This window comes from Eptatretus burgeri, chromosome 3 (genome assembly GCF_056783735.1).
Source record: "Eptatretus burgeri isolate ZD-2024b chromosome 3, Ebu_testis_v1, whole genome shotgun sequence".
Lineage (NCBI taxonomy): Eukaryota > Metazoa > Chordata > Myxini > Myxiniformes > Myxinidae > Eptatretus > Eptatretus burgeri.
This window is the reverse complement of record NC_140963.1, coordinates 143,914,972-143,927,222: the sequence shown is the minus strand read 5'-3', so window position 1 is coordinate 143,927,222 and position 12,251 is coordinate 143,914,972. Positions and strand designations below refer to the sequence as shown.

General features: G+C 48.1%; 1 protein-coding gene across 6 annotated transcripts in view; it reads right to left on the bottom strand.

Annotated features, from left to right (window-relative positions):
• Positions 1–12,251, bottom strand: part of LOC147031202 (calcium-binding and coiled-coil domain-containing protein 1-A-like) — a 91,307-nt gene that overhangs the window by 44,026 nt on the left and 35,030 nt on the right. For all 6 annotated transcript variants that reach the window (XM_085876024.1, XM_085876020.1, XM_085876022.1 and 3 more), the window contains 3 exons: positions 3,063–3,211; positions 2,723–2,813; positions 1,579–1,734 (listed from right to left, as the gene is read on the bottom strand). In XM_085876024.1, coding sequence (XP_085732150.1) covers positions 1,579–1,734; positions 2,723–2,813; positions 3,063–3,211 — 396 coding nt within the window. The remainder of the gene's footprint in view (positions 1–1,578; positions 1,735–2,722; positions 2,814–3,062; positions 3,212–12,251) is intronic.

Sequence of the window (12,251 nt, the reverse complement as noted above, 5' to 3'; positions counted from 1 at the left end):
GTTCACTTCGATTTCCACCGTCATTGGGCGTGCCGCCGCAGGACCAATTGAAAACAGGCTCATCATCGGCTGCAGGTTCCGCCCCGGGTCACCCCGCACATTGCCGTCCATGACCTTAACGGTGGCCAACGCCCCTCGGCACACACGCTTCAGATGACCCACCTTGTGGCAATGTAAACACACGGTGTTTTTATATGGGCACACACGCTGCAGGTGTCAACCTCCGCATCCCAAACACGTCCGCGGGGTCACCTCGCCGCTCGTGCGGCCGCGTTGTGACGTCCGGCCTCGGCCCGCACCGAAGGTCGCGCGTGCATCCCGGGGCGCTCGGGACACTGCGTGGACCCCTGGGCCACCTGGTATGCTATGGCCGGTGATGGCACGAACATCTCCGAGAGTCTGCTCGACAGCTGTAGCAGTGTCGACCGCCGAGTTGAATGTAATGGCTTCACCTTTCAGCCGTAGAATCGCCAAAACCATTTTTGCATCTTGTAAACCGGAAATAAATCGATCCTTGAGTCGAGCTGGACGCTTCCCCGCCCTGAACTGGCAGGCCACGGACGAACGCTTCACTCGCAACACGAAATCCGCGACGCGCTCCCCCGTACCTTTCGCGAGGTGATCGAACTGGTATCGAGCTAGCTGTAATGACTTTTCCGGCACCATGTGTGCACTCCAAATAGCACTCCAATTGTTCTGAAAACAATTCGAAGTCGTCCCCAACGAAAACGGGCACCTGTCCGTGCGCCGTGACTCGTCGATCAACCATCCTCGTCAGCCAACTGTAATGTCTGAGGTGCAGCGGAACATGGAGAGCGAGAGCGTAGCAGTAACTCCGCTTTATTGCGTCCCCGGATGTACATTACTGGCACCCCTAGCGGGCGAGTCATGATATATGACAGATTTCACAGTGACAGAGAGAGATCGTTGGTGTAGTTCAAGAACAGGATTGGTTCAAGAACATGACCTTGAAGGATGCTGGCCTCGAGAGTCAAAACGTAGGATAGAATGGCAATTAAATAAACCCCACTTCGTTTTTTTTATCGATTCAAATGCAGCCTGTGGCTGCTTGGCTGCATCATTTTTCTGGGGGTGCGACTGAGCCGCTGATGCAATGCCCCCTGTTACCAACACCCAGGTACTCATTTCGCCGACCTCAGAAGGATGGCAGGCTGAGTCAACCCACCTGGTGCTGATTCAGCAGGTTGACAGGGACTTGAACTCAAGACCAAAAGATCTTAAGCCAGCCACCCTAACCATTAAGCCAACACCAGGATTCCCACTCGTGGGGAACATGCAGAGCATCCTACAGCCAGTCCCACAGGGGACCCTATTCCAGATAACCAACAGATGAACGAAATGTTACAGGCCTCAGGAGCTTGAGTTTGTCTGGCATTTGTTGATTTTCCCCATTTTAAATCAGTATTGGATAGCTTAACATAAGAATGCAAAATCCAATGAGTATTTTTCATGTGGGGTGGGAGGGGTGGGGGAGGTGGATAGCAAGATGATTTCCAGTTTGATACAGTTGACGTACTGTGTTGAGTGTTTTGCATTATCTTCCCACAATCCACTCACCTTCTCACAAAGCACTTCCTGCAACTGCTTCCTGCACAGCTTCAGCTGGTCCTGATAGCACTGCCTTTGGTCCTGTTTCTCAGCCAGTTGTTCGTGAAGCGCTACCAGCTCCCGGGCCAGTTCCTGCTCGTCCAGCTCTCGGATCCGTAGATGTTCCTTTTTTTTCAGGGATCGGGGGGGGGGCATATTCGAGTAGAGTGTCACAAATCTTTTATGAGTGTCTGTTAGGTACAGTGCGATGCGAATGCTCGAAAGTCTTTGATTAGATACTGTATGAATAGTTTCTTCTATATGACTGTGTAATGTTTGTTGGAGTGACTTTATTCAAAAAGTAGAGTAATATAAAAAGATGGCAAGTTGTAATGTTATGGTTAAGCTTTAACCTGCACGGAAAGAAATGCGAGAGAACGTGAAATTTCCGGTTACTTCCGACACTAAATCATCCAGCAATTGTGATCAGCTTGTAGAGGGAGACTTTTGTGAATCTTCTCTCTCTGAGTACAATATATCTCTCGGAGAGTAGGACAATTCTCCGTACGGAGGGATGGCCACAAGAAATAAATGGTTGCCCCATCAAATGTGAAAAAATTATTCACTGAAACGATACGAGAGTGAAGTCATGACACTAAAATCCATACCTTTAATTCGCAAAACATTTTCAGAACTACCAAGACTGACACCAGAATACATCGCTAAAGTACCAAATCTGGAGATCGCTAAACCACTGAATTGCACTTCTTCTTTCTTCAGCCAGCCTCGCACAATAATGGCTGATGCTATTATAATGATTCAATTGAGAGGAAGCGACATTGTTGCTAACGTATTGCACTCATCCCACATAAATAAAATTTGGATTACAAAAAAAAAAATGCAACCATAATAAAGCACAAGCCGTTGAATGCCACGCACGTATGCGCAGAACGGGAAACTCTGCCGTTAAAATCTGCCGTAAAGTCTCTACCGTGGATTGTAAGGCAACGTGGACTGCAAGGCAAGCCCTATGTTTTCGATGATTTTCAGATGTACGTACATCCCTAGAGAATTGCCTTATTTAATATAGTAGGATAGATGATTGAATTAAAGCTTTTCAAAAATGCCCGAGTGTTCCTTCAAGACACTAACAAGTGTTTTACATTTGAACAACCTTATAAAGCTCTTTTTCCTCTTCAACCTTGTGCAGTCGATGTCCAATTTTCTCGTTTTCATCCTTTAGACTCGCGTTTTGCTCTGATAAACTGAAACAAACAACAAAACATGGAACAAATGGAGGGGAAAGTAACAGCACCGATTCACACAACAAGTTCATGATTGAGAATAATGAAGATAATTGAAAACACAAAGGTGTGGTTTGCTGGAAGCTCCTGATAAATGCAAAAGGAGGAACAATCAGAGACAAATGGAAACGGCAGACTTTGTGGAGAAATAATCAGAATAGCGAGGCATAACACAAAGGTCCGTTTAATCTACGCAACCCAACTACGTACCCAGCGGCTTCAGACACCACCTGAGACAGTTCAACCCGTAAGGCCTCCAGCTTTGCCTCCAACAAGCGTGCCTGGCACGCCTCCTCATCTCTTTGGGCCTGCATGACTTTCCATTCTCGTGTCAGTTGCTCCGTCGTGTTGTTCAGGTCCTGTGCAAGGTGTACAAAGTGCAGAATGAGGACTGGTTGACATTATTGTTTTAATTGATTGATCGATCAATCAAATGGCAAAAGCCTCACAAGCAGCCAAAAATGAGCATTCCAGCAGAGATAAGTCAGGAAGTTATCCTTGGACTTGGCTCTTGAAAATAGCTTAAATTGGTTTCTCTACATATTGGCTGTGGTGTACACAGTTATCTTGTTTTATGTATGAAGAGTACTAACTTATTCCTCACCATGAAAAACATAAAGAACTAAAATATAACTTCCCTTTCTCCGAGAATACCGATCAGGCCGGCAGTGTTAGACCATATTGTTACGTTTGTAAGGGGTGGAGGTGGGGTTAGATAAGAATGTATAGAGTAGCATGGTCTGTGTGTGAAAGGTAGCCATCTCGATGTACAAGTGGGGAAACACCACTCAAGAATTGTCTTGTTTGCATATACAGGGTGTTTCAAAAAGAGTGATGCAACTTTAAATGTTGATTTACAAAGAAACAGAAACCTCAGGAACGTGAACCAAACATTTGTTGAAAGCTTATGACATGGTATTTTCTACCACTGATTGATATTGCAGAAAGTCACTGGTAGAGTAAGTGAGAGCCCAACGTCTGAAATTGGCATTTATACAAAATCCTTGTAATTGAAGTTCTCGATGTATACCCCTCGTTGTGTGTTCAGACAGACATTGATCCTAACTCCAAAGTTCTGTCCAGCTTTCTTGTCGGTCTCAAGTGGCACTGCCAGGAGGTAATCTGACACCACCTGCTTCAGATCATCCAGTGTGGCAGGGCGGTTGGCATAGACAGAGCCCTTGGCAGTCTCCCAGAACCAGTAGTTCAGAGGGTTCAAGTCTGGGCTACGGGTTGCCCAGTCATGAGCAGTACCCAGGGCAACAAGGCGGTTTCTGAAGAGCTGCCACAGGAAAGTGATGGTGTCACCAGCTGCATGTGGGGGTGCACCATCCTGCATAAACCAGGTCATGCTGAGCTGGTTTGGGCTATATCGTTATGGAACTTCTGAAGCACGGCCCGGTGGTGCTCACCGTTGATCGTCACCATCCTGCTGTTATCATTCTCAAACCAGTAAGGCCCTAGCATTCCCAATCTGGTATCGAAGGCGCAGAAGCATGTGACCTTAGGCCCTTTCAGGTACCTCTCAGCGACCTCCTCAGGTGGTTCTGCTCCCCCCCGGCCCCCCAGAAAATGTTGCTGTGGTTGTTGATGGCACCATTCAATTGGAAATGGGCTTCACCACTGAACCAAATCAGGTTGATCCAGTTTGGGTTCCGCTTCATACTGTCACTAAGCCAGTTATACATTTCATGTCTCCTTCTCATGTCATCCTGACTCAGTTTATGCCTAATAGAGATGATGTTTGGGGAAAAGCTTCAGTTCCTTAGTGAGGATACGCCAGACTGATGTGGATTCGATGCCGAGCTCCCGGGAGCTCCGCCAGTGGGACTTGTTGGGACTGTCCACTGCAGAATCCCGCACGGCGTCAATGTTGGCTTGGCTCTTGGTTACTGATGCTGGCCTGCCACTGTTGCCCTTGCTCTGGTTATCCACTGTACCCTTGTGCTCAACATGTTTCACAATATGGTGAATGGCACAATACATGGGGCCATCATGTGTTCTGAGGTCGTATTCCCGGCAGAACCTCCAGTGGGTGTCTCCACATACGATTTAGTCTCCTACCACAGAGCCACCACTTTTGGCTTCTGCTTCACTGTCAATGGCATAGTTGAGCTGCAGAGCTAGAAATCCCAGGGAACAATTACCACGACAACACCACCAAACCCTGAAAAGGAAAATGGTATCGGTCAAAAAACAAAGAAATGGCAAGAAGTCAAAGTTGTATCAATCTTTTTGAAACACCCTGTACACCATACAGGGGGTGGTGGTATTGGTAATAATTAGTTAGGGATTATGGTTAAGGAAATTGTGTGAAAAAAACCTCGACGTAAACCTCTACCGGGGGGAGGGGGGCTCCGGAAGACTTCGCATGCAAGAGAGGGGGGGTGGAGCTACGAACGCATCCCGAGGGACGGAGCAATGGATCGCCTCGGAGGGGCGGAGCATTGCCCCGAGAAGGAGGGGTTGGGTGGAGGTATGAACGCCTCCTGAGGGACGGAGCGATGGATCACCTTGGAGGAATGGAGTGTTGCCCAGGAAAGGGGAGAGAGGAGCCTGATCGGCAGTTGGAAGTCCGAGGGGAAGACCAACAAAGGAAAAGGAGTTGGTGTTAGGAGAACTCGAAGAGAGGAATCTCTGAATTCACCTTGATTGCATCCATTAAGAATTGTGTTAAATCGCATCTCTGACCTAAAACTATAAAAACACCAGTTTGCAATGGATGTTCGCTTTCCATCAACCATTCTTTTTTTCCAACTTCAGTGCCAACTCACCCCTATCACCCCTCACTCTCACTCTCAAAGCAACCATCCCACTCTTCTCCCTCCAAGCCTCCCTCTCACCTCTCTCAAAAATTCCCCCCTCACCTTTCTCCCACCTTTCATCCCCTCACTCATCCTTCTCAAAGTTGCCCCCCCCTCTCATCCACGAAGCTGCCTCTTTCCACGACCCTCTCACCTCCATCTCTTCACTCCACCTCCTCAAATCCTCAACAGCTTTCTTCCCCTCTCTTGTACCCCCTCTCCCCCAGCACCACATTTTCTCCTCCTCATTCGGCCCCCTCCCCTAGCTATTCTGCACTCCCTCACACTCTTTCAACAACCCTCCTTCCCTCCCCCCCTCCTCCCTTCTCCTCCCCTCCCCCTCACCCCACCCCCTGCACCCAAAGCCTCCTCCCCTACCTCTTCATTAAAAGTGTGGACCTCAAATATCCGGGGCCTTCGCTCAAACCTTTCAGATCTTTCCATACAGGTTGTCACTGACAAACCAGACATAATCTGCCGAACAGAAACTTTCGTGTCTGACTCCAAGACGTGTCTGACTCCCAAGTATCTCTCCCTGGTTACTCCCTCCTCTGGTATGACAGACCTGAGCCTCGTCCTGGTGGAGGTGTTGCTCTCTTCATCAAAGACTCTATTCCTCACTCTCCATGCACTGCTCTCACTCCCCCACACGCCCAGGAATGCCTCTGGCTACGACTTCCCCTCCACTCCCACCTCATGTTTATATGTGTACTGTACCGTCCACCAAAGAGTGATGACTCCATCGACACCTCACTATCCGAAAACATGGACCATCTTCTATCTTCTCATCCAAACTCTCTTCCTCTTATGTGGTGACTTCAATTGTCATCATGCCAGTTGGCTAGGTGTGGGTACCTCTCTCACCTGTCATGGCACCTCAGCAAAAGCTTTCTGCGACTCATTGGGACTGACTCAATTGGTCAACTTCCCGACACGGATCTCAACCAATGGTACTCCATCTTTTCTGGATCTGATTTTGACAAATTTCCCTGAAAATATCTGCTGCTCTTCCTCTGCTCCAATCAGTTCTTCTGACCACGTCCTTGTCAAAGTTGACATCTCTTTGGTTATTATCAGAGAACCACCTCACCGCCGTCGAGTCTGGAATTTCACTCAAGCCGACTGGCAGGGTCTCCAAGCAGCCATCAAACTTATCGACTGGTCTCCTATCACTACTCTCTCAAACATCAACTCATACTGGGAATTCTTTCAAAGAAACTTGCTCTCCCTCATGCACAGATTTATCCCCTCTCGTCTTCAGTTGTTTTACCGTTCCTCCCGCCCTTGGTTTACTGAAGCTTGTGGCGAGGCAGTTGTCTTGAAACAACTTGCCTTTGCCTCATAGAAAGCAAACCCAACTGAGGGTAATCACAGTTCCTTCCACAAAGCTCGGAACAAGTATCTACCCTCAGGAGAGCCAGAAAACAACATCTTTCTCATCTCAAGTCTGAACTCTCAAACCTCTCTCTCTCTCTCCTCAAAATCCTGGTGGCGTTTAATCAAATCTGTTTATGGTGCACGTTCCCCCTCCATCCCCTCCCTTACCTCAAATGGCCGCACTGCTGATACCACACGTGAAAAAGCTGAATGCCTAAACTCGGTGCTTGCAGCTAAATCTTGTGTCCTAAACCCATCACTTTCTCTACCCACCTTACACAGTCGCACCCAAGTGTCCCTGGACTCTGTGTCCTTTTCTCCTGACAAAATGGAGAGTTTGCTGTCATACCACGACTCAGATTCTGCAACCGGTCCAGACGGCATCAGCCCACGTGTCCTCAAAGCCTGCTCTTCTGCTCTTGCTCACCCTCTCTCTGTTCTATTCACCCTCTCATTTGCTCAAGGTCATCTGCCATCTGCTTGGAAATCTGCTAACATCACTGCCCTGCATAAAAAAGGTGCAAAAACAGATCCCTGTAACTACAGACCAATCAGCCTTCTCCCAATCATCAGCAAGGTTATGGAATCCATCATCGCTTCAGACATGAAATCCTTCCTCTTCTCCAATGGCTTGATTTCCGATCATCAATTTGGTTTCAGACCAGGTCACTCTACCCTGGATATGCTGCTTCTGCTCTCCCATCAATGGATGGAGGTCCTCGATGCCAGACAGGAAATCCGAGCCGTATCCCTGGACATATCACGTGCTTTTGACACAGTCTGGCACCCTGCCCGACTCACCAAACTCTCTTCCCAAGGTATCCAAGGCCATCTCCACTCATGGCTTGCAGACTTCCTCTCCTGTCACAGTCAACGTGTGGCCCTAAATGGAGTTCTTTCATCCCCTCTTCCTGTCCAGGCTGGAGTTCCTCAAGGTAGCGTTCTGAGCCCTGTTCTTTTTCTGGTCTTCATCAATGATCTCTCCGACTCTCTGGAAAATCCTCTATATCTCTTTGCTGATGACTCCACCCTCTGCCGTACCATCTGTCATCCCTCAGACCGGCAAGCAGCAGCTTCATCACTCACTGCTGATCTGGATAAAATCACAAACTGGTCCAACACGTGGAACATGTCTTTCAATCCAGACAAATCTCACACTCTCACTATGTCTCTTCGAAAGGACCGTTTAGAACCCCTCCCTCCCACCCCCATCCACTTTCCCAACAATCCTCTGGAAGAAGTCTTTTCTTTCAAGCTTCTGGGTCTCACTATCTGCCATGACCTTTCCTGGGAAAGTCACATTTCCAACCTCGCCTCCAAATCCAGTCGCCGACTGGGAATCCTCTGTCGTGCAAAGTCCTTCCTCGGCCCTCCTGAGTTCCTGACCACTTACAAAGCTTTTGTCCGTAGCCTGATGGAGTACTGCTCTCCCCTCTGGGCTGGTGCTCCTGCCTCCAACCTTTCTCGGCTTCACGCTGTCGAAACCAGGGCATTTAGGAACATCGGCATCTCCCGCAATGAAGCTGAGTCTTTGGGCCTCTCACTCAATCACCGCAGGTTGGTCGGTGGTCTTTCTGTCTTCTACCGTCTCTTCTCCAGCCTCGCCCCCCCCCCTGCTCTCTCTCTGTGATTTGTCCCCACCATAGTTCCACGGGGCGCTCGAGGTCCGCCAAAAACCCCGCTTCTGGTAAAACTACCAAAATCACGAATCACTGCTCACCTTCACTCTTTCATTCCTCTTTTTTCCCGCCTTTGGAATAAACTCCCTCACTCTATTCTTTCCCATTCTTCCCTCCAGGCTTTCAAAACAGCTGTTCACCACCACCTCTTATCATCCCCCATCCAAATCCTCGATCTTTTCTATCCCCGATAATCCACCCAAGCCCACTTACTTCAATTTCCCTGTTTTCCTTCCTGAAAGTCCCTGTAATGTCCATCTTCTCTTCCCCATCCCATCCATCTCCCTTCCGCAGATCTCCTAATGTGTCTGTTCCCCACTGTTTTGTCCCTCCCACTCCCGCCCCTCTTGTCTCATGCCCTCCCCCCCCCCCCTTGATGTGCTTTGTTTGTTAGCTCTCATACGAGCCTCGACAAGGTATACAAAAAAAGGACTGTTGAGGTTTTGAGAGAAAGCATTCTGAGGGAAAAGAGGAGAGCTTTCTCTGAGGATTGTCATCCTGCCTGCCTGTGTTTGTCCTGCCTACCTGCCTCTGCCGATTTAGTCGTTCCTGCCTTGCCACGTTTTGTCTCATCGTCATGGTCATCGTCTGCTTGCCTCATCATACAGAAGGAATTAAATCGTTCAATACAGCGTGGCAGGTGACCGCAAAAGAATGATAGCATAAGAAGAACTTAGCTTTCAGCATTCGGTGATTGGCGCGAAATGCGATGGTGGGCGGAAGTGACGTCTTTCGTTCGTTCATACATGAGGGGCGCGTTTCTTCGTTTTTTTTCTGTCAAGCAATAAATTAAATGGTTTTCACATATATAACACATTACTTTCACAAATTCGATACAGCGTGGCAGGGGACCGCAAAAGAATGATAGCATAAGAAGAACTTAGCTTTCAGCATTCGGCGATCGGCGCGAAATGCGATGATGGGCGGAAGTGACGTCTTTCATTCGTTCATACATGAGGGGGAGCGTTTCTTCGTTTTTTTTCCATCAAGCAATAAATTAAATCGTTTTCACATATCTAACACATTAGTTTCACAAATTTCCATTGAAATACTCGGGTATTTCCATCAATTGTCGCCATTTCCTTCGAGGTTACGCACTGTATCTACCAGACGGTCGTCAATGGCTGTCTTGAGGCGCGTGGGGGGCGGGGGGTTGACACCAGACTCACCGGAGACGTGGTAGACGACGCCGGGGACATTTCAAACTCAGTGCAATTGTATACAGCGCACGCGCTGTAAAAATAGCACTGCAAAGCGGGCGTAACCCCTCAGCCCCTTGTCGCAAACCAATTTCAAGATGGTGGCCATATTGAAAATTGCAGCATGCCCATTTTCGAAAGGAACCTTCCTCGACTCAACCCCAACACACCCAGCAAAAATGGATGTAATCGGACAAGGCGTTCTCCTCGAAATTGACGGAAACCAATTTCAAGATGGCTGCCATGGTGGCCACAGTGAAAATCGCAGCATGCCCATTTTCGAAAGGAACCTTCCTCTACTCAACCCCATTATACCTCGCCAGAATACAATCAATGTGTGAAGCCGTTCTCAAGTTATTGTCCAGAAACCAAATTCAAGATGGCTGCTCTAGCCACCATATTGGATATCGGATTGCGCTGAATATCGAAAGGAACCTTCCTCTAAACACCCCCATTATATCACACAAAAATGAAATCAATCAGTGAAGCCGTTCTCAAGTTATTGTCCGGAAACCAAATTCAAGATGGCTGCTCTAGCCGCCATATTGGATATCGGATTGTGCTGTATATCGAAAGGAACCTTCCTCTAACCACCTCCATTATACCCCCATGAAAATAAAATCAATCTGTCAAGCCGTTCTCAAGTTATTGTCTGGAAACCAAATTCAAGATGGCTGCCCTAGCTGCTATATTGGATATCGCATCGCACTGAATATCGAAAGGAACCTTCCTCTACCCAGCCGCAACACACACTGCAAAAATGGATTTCATCGGACAAGGCGTTCTCCTCAAAATCGACGGAAACCAATTTCAAGATGGCTGCCATGGAGGCCACATTGAAAATCGCAGCGCACCCACTTTCGAAAGGAACCTTCCTCTACTCAACCCCAACACACCCTGCAAAAATGGATTTCATCGGACAAGGCGTTCTCCTCGAAATCGACGGAAACCAATTTCAAGATGGCTGCCATGGAGGCCACATTGAAAATCGCAGCGCGCCCATTTTCGAAAGGAACCTTCCTCTACTCAACCCCAACATACCCTGCAAAAATGGATTTCATCGGACAAGGCGTTCTCGAAATTGACGGAAACCAAAAGTTGACAGACGCCCAGACGCCCGCCGGACAACGCCTGTGACGACAATACCCCTTATCCCAATTCGGGCTGAGTGGTAAAAATGGAATTATTTCAAACTCTTCCTTTCCCCATTTTGGGGACAAACTCGATATTTTGTGGTAAAAGTGCCTTCCATCGATTTATTAGTTAAACATACAGGATATGCTTGTCTGAATAACTGAACATGAAAACACTTCATTGGCACAGAGCACACTTACTCACGTTCCTGAATAAGCTTTGATGTTCCAGGTTAAAACGACCAGGTGCTTTCAGAGCTAGATTTGACGATTCATCCGATTCAATGGCTCGTCATATCTTCGGAATTACTACATGGAACAACATACAGGAAAGTAAATTGGTCCTCAAGAAATGTATTTTGATGCGGTGAAATGCAAAAAATGATATCGCTTTTATTTTTTATTTTTTTTTTGTATACCTTGGTCGAGGCTCGTATGAGAGCTAACACACAACTCACAGCAAGGAGGCACGAGACAAGAGGGGTGGGAGTGGAAGGGACAAAACAGTGGGGAACAGACATATTAGGTGAACTGTGGAAGGGAGAGGGATGGGGATGGGACGGGGAACATGGCGAAGAGAAGATGGACATTACAGGGACTTTCAGGAAGGAAAGCAGGGGAATTGAAGGAAGTGGGCTTGGGTGGATTATCGGGGGTAGAAAAGATCGAGGATTTGGATGGGGAGAAGATAAGAGGTGGTGGTGAACAGCTGTTTTGAAAGCCTGGAGGGAAAAATGGGAAAGAATAGAGTGAGGGAGTTTATTCCAAAGGCGGGAAAAAAAGAGGAATGAAAGAGTGAAGATGAGCAGTGATTCATGATTTTGGTAGTTTTACCAGAAGGGGGTTGTTGGCGGACCTTGAGTGCCCTGTGGAAATGTGGTGGGGACAAATCGCAGAGAGAGCAGGGGGGGCATGGCTGGAGAGGAGTCGGTAGAAGACAGAAAGATCACCGACCAACCTGCGGTGATTGAGTGAGAGGCCCAAAGACTCAGCTTCATTGCGGGAGATGCCGATGATCTTAAATGCCCTGGTTTCGATAGCGTGAAGCCGAGAAAGGTGGGAGGCAGGAGCACCAGCCCAGAGGGGAGAGCAGTACTCCATCAGGCTACGGACAAAAGCTTTGTAAGTGGTCAGGAGCTCAAGAGGGCCGAGGAAGGACTTTGCACGATGGAGGATTCCCAGTCGGCGACTGGCTTTTGAGGCGAGG